A 20,277-nucleotide genomic window follows, 5' to 3' on the forward strand; every position below is an offset into this window, starting at 1 on the left:
ACCACTGTATTACAATAATTAATATCATTACAGTACTGTGACGATTGGGTTTACGGTTGGGGTGGGCATTAATAAAATACAATTTATTGGATAATTTAATAAATAACCTGAATAGTATTCAGTACAACTATTGTTTTTACATTACTGTGATGGTTGGGTTTAGGGTTGGGGTGGGGGTAGACGGTAATAAAATACAATAAATGGGAAATTTAATAAATAATATAAATAATTCTTGTTAACTTCCAGCCGCAGACGTATCTACCAACAACCAGTGATGATGCACTTGAGCTCAGCCGCTCTCACTGCAGAGTGGTGATAAAACAAAACGCTGGTTTCTAAAAAGGGGAGGAGCTACACTATGTCCCACAATCTCTTTGTGGTTCAATTTGAGATTACGCCAAACATTTATAAAAATGCACATTTCAAAGCTCTTCACAGGATTTATGAACAATGTTATTAAATTAGTGTTTAGAATTAAACATTTTTAACAAATATTAATTATGAAAATGCTTGTGTACAGTAATACAGTAAAAATTTAGTAGACCATCAATTTATAATAAAAAATAAAAGTTGTTTGTTTAACTAATATGTAGCCTATTGTTATTTATTTGGCAAATAAACTTCCCGATGCATTCAACTATCCTCAGAAGTCAGAATTAGGCCATTTAAATAATACAAAAATAAAACATCCCAGCAGGCACAGACACCATCATGACGTCAGATTGTTGTTGTACCCCATCTTCGTGGGGCATTGCATTTAGTTTGAAAATGAAAATAGGGTTGAAGTCAGAACCCAGCATAAGGTCAACGTCAATATCCAACGTCGAGCAGTTGTTGCATTTTGGTAAATTTCCAACGCAACCTAAAAACAACAAAACATCAACGTCTAATGATGTTACAACTTGATGTTGTGTGGACGTTATTAGATGATGTCTATCAGATGTTGGATTTTTGGTAGCTCTACATGATGAATAAATGTCAGTATTTGACATCAATATGACTTTTAAGATGTTGTCTCGACATTGAATTTTGGTTACTTTCCAACACAACCTAAAATCAACAAAATACAGTTAAATACTGTAACAATGTCATGTCAGGTTGTTATTGGATATCAAAATAAAATTGTCCTTAGACACTGGCAACTAAATCTAACCTAATATTAATGCCTTATGATGTTGTGTGTCTGCTGGGATAATGATAATATTAGTAAGTGCTTCAGTTTTTCCAGCCTCTCTTGTATGAAATATACTTTCAAAAATTCATGGAAGACTTTAACTTTAGTTTTTGAATTAAGGTCGAAGGTTAAGTATACTTAAAAAAACAAAATCACAATGTATTACAATGCACTCAAAAAACGATGTTGCTGCTTGTTCAAAGTACTTATTTAAAATAAGTTGAAACAACACTATTCTTGAGTTTCTTTGGGATAACCTAATTGTTTTAGGTTCAATCCACTTAAATTTGTTAACTTAATTTGTTTGTGTTGAGACAACATGAATGAATTTTGTACAACTTAGCTTTTTTTTTTACAGTCAAAATGAAATTTCCCTTATCACATCTCAGATATATTGCAAGTTTTCATGCACCTCTGCATGTTGAACTCCTAAAATATAATCATTTGCATTTATCACAATGGATTAAGTTATTACTGAATAAAACATTTTAGATAGATAAAGTATACTCAAGTCAATATATTCACTATGATGGGAACAGCACGAGTGCCACTTGGAAGAAGATTCCACTTGGTTTAAAAGCCTTTTTCAAATAGTTAGTTTTACAATTCATGATGGCATAGCAGTCAAAAACAGGACAAGGGAGCTCATGTAAGAGACAGGACATAGATTTTCGTCAGTGGGGGTGGGTCGAACCACCAACAAGCCCCCTGGCTATAGGCCTGCTATGCGTGTCATAAAGGTTTTGCAAACAGACTTTCAGATTGCAAGCCATTCATTTGGTGCTGGGATTTTGTACACTGACACACTCGCTATTGAAGGGATAATTCACTCCAAAATTCATGTTTTTACTCTTCCTTATGTGGTTTTAACCCTTTGTGAGTTTCCTTTTTTTAATAAACATAAAAATTAGATACTGGTAGCCATTGACATCCATAGTAATAATAAAAAAATTAAAATACTATGGAAGCCAGTGGCTACCGGTTTATTTCTGTTTATCAGAAGAAAGCAACTCGAATATGTTTGGAAGGGGGAGGTTTCAAAAATGAAAACTTATGTGAAAAAATGAAAAAAATATTTCTTATATTGTTTTGAGTTTTTTTTTGTTTTGTCTTCCATAGCATTTATTTTCCTACTGTGTAAGTCAGTGGTGAAAAGTTTCCAACATTCTTGATACTGTTTACTTTTTTCACATTTTTTAAGTTACAGCCTTTTTCCAAAATTGATTAAATTCATTTATTTCCTTAAAATTATACACACAATACCCCATAATGACAATGTGAAAAAAGATTTTAATAAAATCTTTAATACAATTATTAAAAAGAAAAAAAAACTGTAAAATCACGCTCATAAGTATTCACAGCCTTTGCTCAATACTTTGTTAATGCACCTTTGGCAGCAGTTACAGTCTCAAGTCTTTTTGAATATGATGCCACAAGCTTGGCACACCTGTCTTTGGGAATTTTTGCCCATTCCTCTTTGCAGTACCTCTCAAGCTCTGTCAGGTTGGATAGGAAGCGACGATGTACAGGCATTTTCAGAAATCTCCTGAGATCTATTTAGGTCTGGGCTCTGGCTGGGCCACTCAAGGACATTCACCGAGTTGTTGTGAAGCCACTCCATTGATATTTTGGGTCATTGTCCTGCTGGAGAGTCTGAAGCAGGTTTTCATTCAGGAAGTCTCTGTATATTGCTGCATTCACCTTTCCCTCTAGTCTTCCAGTTCCTGCTGCTGAAAAACATCCCCACAGCATGATGATGCCACCACCATGCTTTACTGTAGGAATGGTATTAGCTTGGTGATGAGCGGTGCTTCGTTTTCTCCAAACGTAACGCCTGGCATTCGCTCCAAAGAGTTCAATTTTAGTCTCATCAGATCAGAGAATTTTGTTTCTTATGGTCTGAGAGTCCTTCAGATGCCTTTTGGCAAATTCCAGGTGGGGAGTGGCTTCCGTTTGGCCACTCTACTATACACGCCTGATTGGTGGATTGCTGCACAGATGGTTGTTCTTCTGTAAGGTTCTCCTCTCTCCACAGAAAAATGCTGGAGTTCAGACAAAGTGACCATCGAGTTATTGATCACCTCCCTGACTATGGCCCTTCTCCCCTGATCACTCAGCTTAGATGGCCGGCCAGCTCTAGGAAGAGTTCTGGCGGTTCCAAATATCTTCCACTTACTGATGATGAAGGCCACTGTGCTCATTGGAGCTTTCAGAGCAGCCGAAGTTTTTCTGTAACCTTCCCCAACCTTGTGCCGAGAGACAATCATGTCTCGGAGGTCTACAGACAATTCCTTCATGCTTGGTTTGTCCTTCGACATGCACTGTCAACCCTGGGACCTTATATAGACAAGTGTTTGCATTTTCAAATCACATCCAATCAACTTAATTTACCACAGGTGAACAATTAAGCTGCTGAAACATCTCAAGAATGATACTTCTGTACATGTGATTTTTCAGGTTGATTTGAATAAATTTGCAACAATTTCAAAAAATCGTTTTTCACATTGTCACTATGGGCTATTGTGTGTAGAATTGTTAGAAAATACATAAATTAAATAAATTTTGGAATAAGGCACATAAAAAATGTGTAAAAAAGTGAAGGGCTATGAATACTTTCCAGATGCACTGTTTATGTGTACTTAAATATGTACTTATATATATATATATATATTTATATAAGACTTGTAGAAGACTTTTGGTTATTTAAATACATATTTTACCATATTTTACTCGGTTTAAGTAAAATGCTTTAAGACATTTAGCCTAATTTAATTAAATGGTACAAGATGTTGCTCTTATGATACAAGATTTAACTTTATTAAGTGTTTTAGTTGCCCCTGGTTTTTCCAGAAAAAAAAACAATTCTCTCAGAAAAGGATTGCTTAACATCCTGCACCATTTTGCTCCAGTAAATACATTTAGATTCAAGTCTTTTTAGCTATTTGTACTAAAAACGACAATAATTTTTGCAGTGAAAATGCATCTGCAGATCTGCGGATCTGGGCCTGGTTAGCAGCATCACTAACGATTGGATCATGTACGCTGCTCTGCCACATGTGCAGGATTAAGCGTAATAGCGAGCTTACAGGTGCTTTCAGTTAAACTCTTGATACATTAGCTGTGAAACTATGAATGTTCCCCATGGCTAAAAATGTTGGCACATTGGAAACAGCCCATATAAAAAGCCAAGACGCATTGTGTTAAATTGATTCAAAGTGATTTACCATTCGCTTTTCCACTTTGTCACCTGGATCCGCAGGTTTAGATTTGCTCTCGGTGATGCAAAACAGGCACAATGGTTCATTAAAATTCACCAAACGCACATGCATGCTGAATCCATGAACGAAACAGCCGTATGGAACAATAAACAATCGCAGCGAGGGTAGCTGTGCATGTGCTATCTGCCAACGCTTGCCTGTCACAGCTCCAGGCTGATGTGTGTGATGTTTGAATGGCACTAACTATTTTCTTCTCTCCACAAAAGAAAAGCCTCCACCCCATCCCAGCTGAGGGACACGCCGCCTCCAGATCTTTGAAACTCTTGGCAAAGATTCCCAAGGATGCCGAAGCAACTGTGGTCTTAGTGGGTAAGCTTCGTTCCAGCGTTTGTTGTTTTCAGGTCCTGCGAAGATGTTGAGTCACCGCACCAGAGCTCAGCTAACCCAAGACGAATGCTTTCTGTTGTGTTTGATTTCTGTCACTAGTTCTTGGTTTGTGTGGTTTGTGATTTTTACCGCAGTAAATGTGTTTATAGGGTGTGTGGAGTTCCTAGAGAAGCCTGCGATGGCCTTTGTCCGGCTGAACGAGTCTATCCTGCTGGAGTCCATTCTGGAAGTCCCTGTTCCCATTCGCTTCATCTTTGTGCTGTTGGGTCCCACGCAGACCAACGTGGACTATCATGAGATCGGGCGCTCCTTTTCTACCCTCATGTCTGATAAGGTTGATATGCATCCATTATGAATCATGATTTGCTTATTATTAGGTCACAAATTTCAAGATGGTACAAACCCAGTGATATATTTAAGTGAACCTATTATGCAAGAATCACTTTTATAAAGGGTTTAAACACAGTCAGAGACAGCCCTCAGTGAGAAGCAGCCGTCCGCCATTAGAATTTTCATGCAGTACAAACTAAATATAATGTGGAATAAAGATAAAAAGCATAGTGTAGTTTTTCAGAGAGATAATATTAGCCCTGTTTTAAATCTGCCGCTATGCTGATTCATAGGTGTTTGTAGCTCCTCCCTCTTTTGAAAAGATGCCTATGAACACAATCTCATTTGAATTTAAAGCAAAATGGCACAATTTGGATCAGCGCAGAGAAAGACGGGAGTTTCAAAGAATTATAAAAAAATTATGTGTGTTGTATTTTGTGCTGGAATTTGTACATACACACTAAAGCAACATCTGAGATTTATTTTACATCTTGTAAAAAGAGACATAATAGGACCCCTTTAAATGAACAGCAGGAGAAAAGAAAAATACAATAGATACAACTGTACTTTTTTTCTGATCAGGAACTTTTCATTAATGAGTAAATAGTAAACCTCATTAATAAACTTCCACCTGATAAAATATTTTAGAATTTGGCATTAGTAGAAATAAAGTATGATAAAAATAATATTATAATGTCTTTAGACTTAACTGTACTAACATGATGTTTAACCCTTGTGCACTGTTCAAATTTACTACTGTTACATGTTTAACTTATAAAGTTATTAAATGGATGAGACATAACAAACAGTGAATCTCTAATAATGCTGGATGAAAATGAGAAGACACAACTGCTGGATAAGTGAAACAAAAAGTAAGTATTTATTTAACAGAGTATATCAAACAATGAATATAGGAAATTAGAATGTGATTTTAAATAACCAAATTAAATGAAAAAACAGGAGTGTTGCCAAAACAAAGAAATAAATATAACCAAACGACCTAACTAAAACCCAACCCACTAAACTGACTAACCAAAGGAAAATGCAGAAACAAAACCATTAGCTTCAGCACGTAGCTTAACTAAACTTCATAACTACTTCAAAAACGTAATTACACATGTGGCAACTCCTCCATAAACTAACTAACAAACAGAAAAATACTATGCTGCTCAAGATTACTAGATTTCTCGTGAAGTACACACTTAGCAAAACAAGAGCTTATCTGATAATCCAATTCTCATAAAAATTGTTAAACTTCTCAATAGATACTAAATTGAGCTAAATTGAGCTTATCTAATAAATCTATAGAGACTAAACAACAACAGCAACTACAACAAAATATTAATACAAACACAACTAACAGGCTGGCCGACACAAGTAAGGAGTTTGGCGGTAAGCCGAGTGTTCCTGCTGAACAGTGCAAGCACAGGCCTTTTATACTTAGCAGACCAGCCCCTGATTAGTGCGTCGACTGCGTCATAATGGTGACTAACAGCTTTTTCAACCAATGGTTGCACACCTAGACCAGGACAGAATACAGAACGGAAGAGAGAAGAGAACGCAAAGCGGAAAATAAACAACAAAACACCACAAAATATACGTGAAACGTAACAACTACCCTTTTGATATGTTTGGGATGAAAACATCCACTGAATTAAACTGCTGTAAAATGCATAAGATAAATATTTTGTTTTTGTCTTTTTTTTTTTTTTTTTTCAAAAATTTGTTAATCAACCTCAGTCCTGATCAAAACTATAACATTGTGTAGACAATTACAGGATTTTAATGGTGCCAACTAATGATCAACAGTAAAAATGACAAATTGTACCTGTTCCTAACAGGGAAAACCATCAACAATCAAAAATGCATGATTATATGGTGTCATGGCTTAGAAATCAGGAAATGTGGTTTGAATAAAAGTTAATTGGGCACAAACAGTCACCAACTGTAAATTAGGGAGTGAATATATTAAATAATCAAAAACACGGCATCAAAGGCTATGTTGTTTCACATGTCCACTTTGAAAAAAGGTTTAAAAAATCCAGTTTACAGTTACTTTTTGTATTAAAAATACATCATTTTGTGTACATTTTTTACCAAATCTGTAACATCGTTTATAAATTTGGCAATTAAAGAGTTAAAATCCTGTAATTTTCTAAGCAATTTAATAGTTTTGATCAGGACTGAGGTTGATTAACAGATTTCTAAAAATAAAAAATAAAAATAATAATTATCAGAGGCATTTTTATGGCAGTTTAATTCAGTGGATGTTTTTATTCCAAACAGAACAAAAGGGTACTAAATTTGCCCAGAGTGTATTGCTGAGCTTTTTTTTTTTAATTTAAAGCATTTTCTCAAAAAAATTCACCAAAAATCATTCTGCTAGCTAAAACAGAGGAAAAGCTATGGCCAAATTAACACTTAAGATCACCCTGAAGTGCAACAGGGACGTTGCTAGGGTCGAAAGGGATACGAGGCTTAGCCCCAAAGAAGTCAAAATATTGATATTCAATAGGCTACTATTTTTTTTTATATAATAACAATTGTATCAAAAATAGTACTGAAAAAATAAAATAAAGATCTATATGCTAGCAATATGTTTACTTCAAATTCTTTAGAGAGATTTTTTTTTCAGTTTCCTCAAAATAGGGTGATGTGGGCGTTGTGGCGCTTTAAATGCATGTAATGCCTGTTTCCTTCATACTTGAGCCGAAATTCCATATATGCCTCACAAAAGTAGTTGATCATTCCAGGAAATCCATAATATGGATGAAGGCATTCAGCAATTGCTGTAGTTAAATGAAAATAAGATCTGAATAAACATTAAAAAGCATTAACTGTTCATTTACATGACTGTGACAATAAATGGTCTGTATGTGTTGTTCTGGCAGTCTTTGGTATTTTCATAAAAATTCGATTTATAATTCGATGGTAACTGACAAAGCATGTTACAGTAGAATAAAGCTATAAAATAATAAGCTAGATGCATGAACTCACTGTGATTTAACTATTACAGAAACAGATGTGACTGGCTATATCATATCTATGTCTAGATATCTATATCATATCTAGAAAGCTAGTACAATTTAAGTTTTTCTGACTAATTTGCATGTATTTACATTAATATGATGCACATTTTATTAATTACAGTTATTTTATTTCACCAATATGTACTGTGAAAACAAATATTAAGCTTCATCAGTAGATAAAACCATTCAGTTTCGCAAGACAGTTGTATTATTACCTGATCAGCTTCAGCTCCTCAAAATAATGAATAAATGAAGACAATGCAGTGGCTGGATTTATTTTAACACCATGTGACACAACAGTGCCACTCCCACCTGCTGGTAGAAACAGGTACTGCCGAACAGCTGACTATTTAGTTACTCGACACAAAAGCTGCGTTGAGTGGAATGTGCATGTATGTGGTGATTTTAAGTACTTAGATAACAAAATAAATGTTATAACGCCCATTTTTATTTGCTGCCAAAGACCCCCCCCCTCCCCCTTTGCAACGCCACTGGCATGAAAACATCCCTATCAGTACATAAGGGTTAATTTCATGGTCAAGTCTAGAAATCACTAGAAATAGCTGCATATATTCACTGTGAATGTTGAAAAAAAAAACCTGTTGTTGAGCATGTGAATCTGTTATTTATTTCATGGGTCATGATGTTCAGTTCAGATAAATTTCAGGCTATATTTTTGGCCATTTTGGATTTCATCAAGTACCTCTTTACACAACCAACTATAAATTTTGTCCACCCTTCTCCAGAGTTGTGTCAGAATATCTTGAGGTCAAGCTGTGTGATCACCGAATGCTTAATAAACCTGTAATGAATGTTGTGTGGATCTGCCAAACAGGAATAGAGCATATTTCACTGTGATGCTTAGGCCAGGAATGCCCATTTCTGTTTCTGGAGAGGTCAACCAACCCTGAACCAGCAAATGAAGGTCTCCAGAAACAGAAATGAACATACTGAACTTATGCAAATTAGTGAGAAAGGTGAGAGGTGTCAATGGTCTAATGTCCTCATAGCTTAATCAGTTTTATAGCATAATAATGGAATCCAAATGGTCTGAAATTACACTTCTGGTTTATTCATAGTCATCTAGTCAGTTAAATGATACCCCATTTGTCAAGTTACACCATTTTAAATGTTATTAAAAATATCAGTACTCCTTTTAATTTCGTCCAAATTTCTCAAAAAACGCAAAAACCAAACCACACTGAAATCACCAAACGGATTTTCATATTTTTTTGGCATTCTCCAGCAACCTGTATTCACTTTATGAGTGAGCCATCAAAAATAAATATTGCCTGTATTTCCCCAATAATTTGGCAAAGTGAAACAACACTTTGTGTGTTTTATTGGCATTTCTCATTTGCTCGTTCACACCCATGACACAAGAATTACAGTAAATCGTAACTTTAGAATGACTTGACCCAAAATTATGATTCTGGTTTAGTCATATTGCTCCAACTCATAAGATTCCTGTCATCTTGTTTTCCATCGTTTTATTGAATATTGTTTTTTAGCTGTTCATCTTTGAGAAAATTAGGCCAAATTGGTTCAGAAGATCTTTGGACCAAGTCCACAAAATTGACCTTAGAGATGTTTGATTTTTAAAACTCACCATACAATAAATATCTGTAAAACTGGTCGACTGCACCAATAAACATTGGGAGCTTAAGTAAGCATCACTGCAGCCTGAAGAGCTCCAAGTGGTAGGGAGTTATGCCATGTGTAGGTTGGGTGACCTCTAAGTGGGAGGGACTTACACCACATGTAGGTTGGTTTTAGGGTTTTGGTGGGTGTAAATGTTAATAAAACATTTTACTGCAACATGTTACTGTGAGGTTGGGTTAAGGGGTGTGGTAGGTGTAGATGTTAGGAAAACACAATAGTTTGGACTGACATAGTTTGGATTAGGGTTGTAACAATATACCGGTATGACGGTTTACCACGATTTGAACGTGCACGATTATCATACCATGAACAATTGCATATCAACGGTTTTAACCCTTAAAGACCGAGACAGCCGCCCGCGGCTAAAAATAAGTATTGCTCTTAAATGTTTAATAACTTTTGATCCGCTGATCCGATTCATACAATTCAAAGATTGGCATAAAGAAGAGAATCTCAGCTTTCCAGTGCTGTATCACATAACATTCGCGGACTTTCAGAGGCTCCGGAATCAGTGCGGTTACGTCATCAACATTTGACAACGCTGATTTGACAAAGAAACGCTCGTCACTGTGTCTCCGGACAAATCAGACATGATACATTGATGCATTATCCCTCCTCCATGCCCAGATTGGTTCAAACTCGCTATATCACAACCAATAAGCATAGGTTTCACTTTTGTTTGTGGACCAAGCTTTTTGAACAACACGGAATGAGAGATAGGCATACATTTATGCGCGGCTAAATAAAACGCAAAAAAAAAAAGTTTTGCATGAAATAATTCTCATACTAAGTACTTTGGCATGCACAGCAACACAGAAACATGACAAAACAGTGACACAGCAAAGACGAACTGCTGCTCTTGCTGTTTTCAAAAGACGCAAATGAAGATGCAGCTGTTTGTCTGCATTGCAGACAACCATATCCAAATCCATATCCACAGACAACCATATCCATGCTGGCACATAAAACCTAAGGATGTTCCATATTGAATCTAGTTTCGTTATGTAACTATTTATAGTATAGTAAATATTTATATCTATTTTTTACTGAGGATTTGCACCATGTTTATTTGGACTTTATTTGGACTTTGACACATTATTTATTATTTTCTTATTTTTATTTGTTCATTGTAAGTGGTGTTGTTTATAGTAACTAAAAATATATTATTTGGAAAAAGTCAAATTTGCTTCACTGTTCTATTATTTTGTAACATTTGTAACATACCGTATACCGCGAAACCGTCAAACCGTGGTATTGTTTTAGACGATTATCATACAGTGAAAAATTCATACCGTTACAACCCTAGTTTGGATGTCATGAAAGAGACATCAAATAGATCAAGGAAGGTGTGTGCAGCCCACTTGGAGCTCAAGTTCCATCCACTTAGAGCTGATCTGCCAATTTTATAGATGGCTCCGACTTTTTTTAACTAAATATGGATGACTTTATATGGCAGAAAATAATGATGACCTATGTTATAATTTTGAATGTAACACATTTACATTGATGTAATGCAGGGGTGTCAAACTCTATTCCTGGAGGGCCGAAGCCCTGCACAGTTTAGTTCCAACCCTGCTCCAACACACTTACCTGTAGGTTTCAAACAAGCCTGAAGGACTCAATTAGTTTGATCAGGTGTGTTTAATTCGGGTTGGAACTAAACTGTGCAGAGCTGCGGCCCTTTTGGAACTGAGTTTGACACCTGTGATGTAATGTCATTTTTAAAACTTTTTTGTTATTACTGTGAGTTCAAAAGTTCACACTTAGCTGATAATTGATTATAAAGCTTTTCCTGGGAGAGAGCCCTGAATTCATTAGATCCGCAAGTCCGGGGCTCCCTCTCATTTGCAAGGTGAGAGGAGAGTTTAAGCTCCGTTAGATCTCGAGAACTCCCCTGCTGTAGTAGCTAATGACCAGATAGTGATTGCTCTTAAGAGATAAGTACTTACTAGGAGCATGTTTATGGTGCCGATTTGGATCAGTCAATTAACTTCAGTTGCATGTTTTGGACGGTGGGAGAAAACCGCGGAACCTGGGGGAAACCCACATGAGCATAGGGAGAGTGAGTACACTAAGCACAGATACATCGCCTGGGCTGGTAAGGACTAGAACCAGTGACGTTCTTGCTTTGTGGCAACAGTGCTAACCACTGGGCCACCATGCCACCCATCTAGGAAAGGAGGAGGAGTAGGGGTGGAAGGGGGGATTTTACAAAACGAAGATGGCTGTGATATGGTGATTAGGGTATTTATAGTAGCTTAGGAATCGTCTGGTTGGTGAATTATGAATTGGATAATGCGGGGACGACCACAAGCAATCATAAGCACTTGATCCTTTGAAAATTAGTTAAGAAATAAACTTGACAAAGAGCCATTATTTGAATTTTTATTTAGGAATTTTGACCTTTTAATTCATCATTTTGTGCTGTCAAACTAAATTTGTGTTTATATTTCACTAATACCTTTGTGTTTTTTTGGAGTCATATCATCAGAGTGCTTATTCAGTTTCATGACATAAAAATGACAGTAAATGATAACTTCAGATTTCTTTGACCAACTATTATAACTTTTTACTCATACTGTATATACACTACCTGGCAAAAGTCTTGTCATCGATCCCAGTTGTAATATTAACAAATAGTAACTTGACTTTTAGTTGATCATTTTGAAAAATGGCAGAAGGTTGATTTTTTCAGATGAATCATTTGTTGAACTGCATCCCAATAATCACAAATACTGCAGAAGACCTAGTGAACCCAAGATTCTCCCAGAAATCCAATCATCAGACATGAACATTATTGAGCATGTCTGGGGTAAGATGAAGGAGGAGGCATTGAAGATGAATCCAAAGAATCTTGATGAACTCTGGGAGTCTTTTCTTAGCCATTTTAGATGAATTTATTAATAAGTTATTTGAGTCTTTGCAGAGATGTATAGATGCAGTCCTCCAAGCTCATGAGATTCAGACACAATATTAATTCTTTTTCCACTGCAGCATGACTTTATATTCTATACTATATTATATGCCTTTTATGTAAGGCACCCCTGGTACCAAATTATCAACTAGAAGTTATTATTTGTTGTTACTTAAACTTGGATAGGCAACAAGACTTTTGTCAGGTAGTGTACAGCAAAGTACAGGTCTAAGGTCTAAATCTTTAGACCAATCCTTACAATATTAACTTGTAAAAATGTGCTGGATAAGTTGCCGGTTCATTCCACTGTGGCAACCCCAGATTAATAAAGGGACTAAGCAGGCAAGAAAATGAATGAATGAATTATTATTCACTTACATAAAAAGAGATTTGAGATTTTCAACCCTTTCATCCTTTTCAACCCTCAAATGGGATTTGAAACAGGACTTTGCTATTATTCCAAATTTTAATAAAGCATGAGGCCTTCAGAATTGTAACCCACTTGTCAAAACTTGTTCATCACTTTTAAACCACTCAGTTTAACAGTTTTTCCTGCCTATCTGCAGAATTTCCATGAGGTAGCGTACTTTGCTGATGACCGCCAGGATCTGCTTAATGGCATCAACGAGTTTTTAGACTGCAGTATTGTAATTCCACCATCGGACGTTGAAGGAAAAGACCTGCTGAAAACTGTGGCCTCCTTCCAGAAACAGATGCTACGTAAACGCAAAGAGAGGGAGCTCAAAAAATGTGCCAGTACTGTGACAGGAGCCGAGCTGGAGACCAAAGGTGAAATACATTTCTGTTTACATTTCCCCTTGACCTTATTCTTCACATAGTAGTGGGCAACAACTATTGGAATATTTTTGGCTCAAGACTTTGGGTCTCATCAGCCGATTCGAATGTTATCACTTGACTGAATGGGTGTTGTCAGTGGTTATCAGTTGATAGATATGGGCCAGTATGGGCATTCTGCACCTACTGGTAGGCTCTGAATGCAGTTATCATCCTTCCACATGGTTAATCAGATATAGATAACATACGGCTGCGGCTTAATTAACAAGAATTATTTATATTATTTATTAAATTTCCCTTTAATTGTATTTTAATTAATGTCTACCCCAACCCTAAATCCAACTATCACAGTAATTTAAAAATAAATCTTGATCTGTTGTCTTCTCTATTAGTATAGCTGATTAACCATGTGGATGGATGATAACAACCTTCTGAGCCTACTAGTAGGTGCAAAAGGCCCCTGCTAGCCCATATCTACCACTGATAATGCCCTTTCAATCGAGTGATAACATTTGAAGCGGGTGGTCTCATTCACTTCCATTGATTTTTAGTTGTTAAAAATGGCAAGATGTGCTGCTTGATGTTGCAAACATATGCTTTCTTATTACATTATTATACTTTTTATGTATAGTCAAAAACACATTTGTTTACAGAGCGTTTTTTTTTTTTTTTTTGCGATTGCTTTGGAACTTCTGATTTAGTTTCGTATGGGAGAAATGACTAGGAATAATTAAGGCAGAAAACGGTCCGTCTGAGACCCTCTTAAGCGCTCTGCTATTTAGTTTGACTGTTTTCAGCTGTTAATTATTCCTAGTCATTTCTCCCATAGGAAACTGAATCAGAAGATCTCAAACAATCGCAAAAGCGGCATTGAAGAATAAGGTCAATAGTCGGTCTGCTGTGTTAATGCCGAGGTTTTGTGTCACAGACGTGAATATAGAAGAACAGGAGGAGGAGGATCAGTTTGATGTAGACCCTCTCAAGCGCTCTGGTATTCCCTTTGGAGGTCTGATTCACGATATTCGCCGCCGTTACCCACGCTACATAAGTGACCTGAAGGACGCCTTGGACACACAATGCATTGCTGCTGTTATTTTCATTTATTTTGCTGCTCTTTCGCCCACTATCACCTTCGGAGGTTTATTAGGCAAGTAAACCGATGAGAATTTCATACCTCTAATTTGAGAAAGTCTTTTTTAATACAGAAACACATTCAATTATAAAATAATAAAGGCTTTGGCAAATCATAATAACAAAAAAATGAAATCAGAGTGAAACTATTAAATAATTAAACTAAAAATAAAAACTAATTTATATTAATTAATATATAAATAATTATATAATGTCTGTGGCAGGCCTATGATCGGGCCAATGCTCATAATTTGATTAACTATTAATGTTTTCTAATTTAGATTTTTTTTTCATAAATTCAGCTATAATTAGTGTATTTTTTTCTTTTAATCTTGAAATTATGACATTCAATCATAATAGTTTTTTTAATTATAATTTCCCAGAGCCGTATATACAGTTGAAGTCAGAATTATTAGCCCCCCTGAATTATTAGCCCCACTGTTTATTTTTTCCCCAATTTCTGTTTAACGGAAAGAAAATGTTTTCAACACATTTCTAAACATAATAGTTTTAATAACTCATTTCTAGTAACTGATTTATTTTTTCTTTGTCATGATGACAGTAAATAATATGTGACCAGGTATTTTTCAAGACACTTCTATACAGCCTAAAGTGACATTTAAAGGTGTAACCAGGTTAATTAGGTTAACTAGGCAGGTTAGGGTAATTAGGCAAGTCATTCTATAAGGTTGGTTTGTTCTGTAGACTATCAAAAAAAATTGCTCATAGGATCTAATAATTTTGTCCTTAAAAAGGTGTATTAATAATTTAAAACTGCTTTTATTCTAGCCGAAATAAAACAAATAAAACTTTCTTCAGAAGAAAAAAAATATTATCAGACATACTGTAAATATTTCCTTGCTCTGTTAAACTAAATTTGAGAAATATTTAAAAAAGAAAAATAAATTCAAAGGGGGGCTAATAATTCTGACTTCAACTATTGTTTTATTATTATTATTCACGTGACAGAAAATGGGCTTTCATTGATTAATTCCATACTTTCCCTTGTATATAGGTGAGAAGACACAAGGCATGATGGGAGTGTCTGAGCTCATCATCTCCACTGCGACAGTAGGAGTGCTGTTCTCTTTGCTGGCAGGACAACCTCTGCTCATTATTGGCTTTTCTGGACCACTTTTAGTCTTCGAGGAGGCATTTTATAAGGTATTTCTTGTCTTTATGGTTCAGCTATTATGAAGAAAGAGGTAGTTTGATTACCTCAACATTTGTCTGTTTTTCACCCTCATCTGCCATCGTTCAAGTTGTCTTTTTTCTTCCTTAATATCAGTTCTGCCAGGCTCAGGGCTTTGAATATCTGACAGGGCGAGTGTGGATCGGGTTCTGGCTCATCTTTATTGTCCTGGTGATCGTTGCGGCTGAGGGCAGTTTCCTTGTGCGCTATATCTCTCCATTCACCCAGGAGATCTTTGCGTTTCTCATCTCTCTCATTTTCATCTATGAAACCTTCTCGAAGCTAATTAAGGTACAGATTTATTGTCACTTATACCAGCAAAAGCTAATGAGGTGCCTTCCTTTAATCAATTTTAGGCTTCAGGTGGATAAATAGATATATATTCATATGTTTTCATGTGTAGAGAAAACAACCTTATTTTCTGTGACAAAACTAATTCCAAAGTGAATGACAAAAATGGTAATTACAATACAATTTAATAATAATAATAAAAATATCAATAAAAATTTAAGCATTTAATTTAATTTCATTATTTTTTATTTAATATAATTTAATTTTATTATTTTTATCTTATTTTTAATTAAATTTTATTAAATTTGATTTAATGTTATTTTATTTTTAAATTTAATTCAATTAAATGTATTTTTATTTTATTTAATATTATTTTAATTAAATAAATTTTTTTAATTTAATTTTTTGTTTAATTTAATTTAATGTTTCAATTAAATGTATTCTTAATTTATTTAATCTTAATTCAGTTTAATTCAATTAAATGTAATTTAATTTATTTTACTTTAATTAGATTTTTTTATTATTTTTTATATAATTCAGTTTAATTTTATTTAATTATACTTAATTTTATTGAAATAAAATATATTATATTTTATTTTAATTAATTGTTAATTTAATTTAATTTAATTTAATTTTAAATTGGCTATTTTAACTAACAACTGTGTGCTGACCTAACCGTAGCTTAAATGTATGCACAGTTTATTAAAAGACTATGATATAGTTTGACATTCTTATTATGATCATAAGTATAATTTAATATCCTTTAATCAATTTGCAACATGTCAGTTGGGTTTTGGCTGCTAAACTCCTGGCTTCTCATCATGTATGGATGATGTGACCTAAAGTACATGCAAATATTGAGGGCTTAATAAGGAATATCCCTGTGTGCAATGCAACAAGCTGTATTGTGTTCTGATTGGGCTTGTTTTTACTGTGGTTTTACACTCACAAAATTTGCATGAGAACGAGGAAACAATGGTGTTTGAGCCTCACAGTGTGGCCAGTCCCTTATACTTAACGTTTTCATACAACTATTATTTTGCCTTGGTATACCTATACTTTCTTTATGGGACACCTTTTAAAGGAAAGGATTTAACTGTTAGTTTATTTTAAAGTTTTGTGCCAAGTTTTAAAAAAGATTGCTATATTTGACTTTTATTATATTTAAGTTAAATTAAAATGCTGCCTATGTTGACAGTAGACAGTAATTGTTTTTTTTTTTCTTTTTTTTTTTGTAGATTTAGCAGATGCTTGAATCCTGAATAAATGAATGTTATTTTTCCTCAGGTGTTTCAAGAGCACCCTCTGATGATGAGCTACACGTCAGCTGCCTTCAAACACTCAGACCAGAGAGGGAGCAGTGTGATCGGGGAGCCCATCCTCAACCAGCCCAACACAGCCCTGCTGTCAATGGTGCTCATGATGGGCACCTTCTTCACTGCCTTCTTCCTCAGGAAACTCCGCAACAGCAGATTCCTGGGTGGAAAGGTGTTTAGTGATTAAACATCACTTCCTAAATCAGAAACGTGGTCTTGTTTTACAATAAAAAAGTGTTTATTCTTGTAAATTCAATCTATACATCATTCTGTCTTTCCATCCATCCCTCTGTCCATCCATCCATCCATCCACCCATCCATCCGTCCATCCATTCGTCTGTTCATCCATCCATCCGTTAGTCCGTTCGTCCGTTCATCCATCCATCCATCCATCCATCCATCCATCCATCCGTTGTTTTATTATCCAATCCATTCATTTATCTACCCATTGGTCTGTTATTCCATCTATCCATGCATCTTTTTACGCATGCTTTTATCATTCTTTTATTCACTCTTTACATCCATACATATATCTGTCTATCCTTCCATCTGCCCATCCATCCATCCATCCTTCCATCCACCAATCTATCTATCCATCCATCCATCCATCCATCCATCCATCCATCCATCCATCCACCATCTATCTATCCATCCATCTGTCCATCCATCCATCCATGCATCCATTCATCCATCCATCCGCCCATCCATCTATCCATCCATCCATCCATCCATCCATCAATCCATCTATCCATCTATCCATCCATACATACATCCATCCGTCTATCTGTCCATCTGCCCATTTATCCATCCATACATCCATCCATACATCCATCCGTCTATCCTTCCATCCATACATCCATTTTTCTATCATTCCATCCATCCGTCCATTGCTCTGTTATTCTATCTAGTCATCCTTGCATCCTTAAATCAATCAATATTTCCATCTATCCATCAATTGGTCTGTTATTTCATTTATCCATTCCATCCATGCATCCTTCAATCATTCTGTCATTCCATACATCCATTCATCTGTCCATTTTTCTGTCCATCCATCCACTGTTCTGTTGGTTTTTAAACCTTTCCATATATTCATTTACTTGTATTTATTATTATATAGCATGTTTTATATACTCATAATTTATTGTGTGTAATCTTTTTGAGTTACCTGAAAGGTTTGACTTCTGTTTGTGTGTGTATCATCTGTTATTACCAAAGGTCAGAAGAGTCATAGGTGATTTTGGGATTCCCATTTCTATACTGATCTCTGTGCTGGTGGATATACTCATCCCTGATACATACACACAGGTAACCACACACACACACACACACACACACACACACACACACAAAAAAAAAAAAATAAATATATATATATATATATATATATATATATATATATATATATATATATATATATATATATATATATAAATAACCACAAAAATCTCTACTCCCAATGTACACTCTACTTATTAAGCACTGGCCTTTAATTGGAACCAGGTTTCCTCTGAGTCTGTATTACATTGTGGTTGGTTTGGCAGAGCGCTGTAACCAGTGTAGCCTGGGATCTCTGGGATACGAGGACTTGTGTTTTTTGTGGTTGCAGAAACTGAACGTCCCCTCTGGTTTCTCGGTCACATCTCCGGACAAACGAGGCTGGTTTATCAGCCCGTTTGGAGATAAACAGCCGTTCCCGGTCTGGATGATGGGGGCCTCTGTGATCCCGGCCCTGCTGGTTTTTATCCTCATATTCATGGAGACGCAGATCACCACGTGAGTAAGCTAACATTACCATGCACAGTCCAAAGTTATTATAGTTTTGCCTTTCAAATTAGCTTTGATTTCAATAGTAATTTCAAGTTTGGTGTAAGTTTTTTTTATTTTTATTGGTGGCTTCGCTAGTTTTAGTTTGCGAACACATTTATATTTTATTTTATATATACAGTATCATGGATAGTATATTTTAGTTAACTATATTAACTCTTGAGCAAACCTCTTATGCAGGATTCATAACAAACGCAGAGCACTGTGACACTGACGCAAGGTTTTTCATCTCAGGTGAATTTTCAATTGAGCTGAAATTCATCTATATTTGCACATTTGTATTCACTTTATATGTAATATACTTAATACCACTTAAGTGAATACCTAGTTTTACTTTTTGGTGTGAACAAATATATAAAATAAATAACAAAAAATCCATAAAATGTATAATATGTAAAAGTAAAAATAATAAATTATATTTTGTCAAACATGCCTAGTTACATATTTTGGCAGATGAAGAAACTACAGCAATTAATTTGGATGTGCAAGAAGTTGTTTTCGGTTATAGTATCAGTGCTTATTAATTCTGAAAACAATTTTTTATTTTGGCCAATTAATATTTTATTTCAATTAGTTTTTCAGTAACCGTTTCTACAGTTTAATTTAATTTAATTTAATTATTCATATATATTTTTTCAATTATTTTATTTTGTTATTTTTCTTTTTTAATTTAATTTAATTTAATTTATTTATTTTTATTTTATTTTTTATGTTTTATATTGTTGTTTTATTTTATTTTTATTTATTAATTCTATTTAATTAGATTCTTGTTATTTTCTATTTATTTATTTATTTATTTTGTTTATTATTTTTTTGTCTTTTGACCACTAGTTTAATCATTTTATTCAGAAGCTAACATACTTATTTTTTATTTTATTTTATTTTATTTTATTTTGTTTTGTTTTGTTTTGTTATTTTTTTATTTCATTTTATTTAATTATTATTATTATTTTATTTATTTTTATTTATTTATTTTTTATTTTATTTTATTTTATTTTATTTTATTATTTTATT

At 34.6% G+C, this 20,277-nt stretch overlaps 1 protein-coding gene across 11 annotated transcripts in view; it reads left to right on the top strand.

The window, feature by feature from the left end:
• slc4a3 (solute carrier family 4 member 3) overlaps positions 1-20,277 on the top strand; it is a 208,714-nt gene that overhangs the window by 167,887 nt on the left and 20,550 nt on the right. For all 11 annotated transcript variants that reach the window (NM_001423525.1, XM_087265860.1, XM_087265861.1 and 8 more), the window contains 9 exons: positions 4,659-4,761; positions 4,929-5,113; positions 13,281-13,503; positions 14,438-14,656; positions 15,656-15,804; positions 15,929-16,123; positions 17,411-17,611; positions 18,655-18,744; positions 19,046-19,212. In NM_001423525.1, the coding sequence (NP_001410454.1) occupies positions 4,659-4,761; positions 4,929-5,113; positions 13,281-13,503; positions 14,438-14,656; positions 15,656-15,804; positions 15,929-16,123; positions 17,411-17,611; positions 18,655-18,744; positions 19,046-19,212 (1,532 nt within the window). The remainder of the gene's footprint in view (positions 1-4,658; positions 4,762-4,928; positions 5,114-13,280; positions 13,504-14,437; positions 14,657-15,655; positions 15,805-15,928; positions 16,124-17,410; positions 17,612-18,654; positions 18,745-19,045; positions 19,213-20,277) is intronic.

The sequence above is a fragment of the Danio rerio genome, chromosome 9 (genome assembly GCF_052040795.2).
Source record: "Danio rerio strain M-AB ecotype USA chromosome 9, GRCz13ab, whole genome shotgun sequence".
Taxonomy (NCBI): Eukaryota; Metazoa; Chordata; class Actinopteri; order Cypriniformes; family Danionidae; genus Danio; species Danio rerio.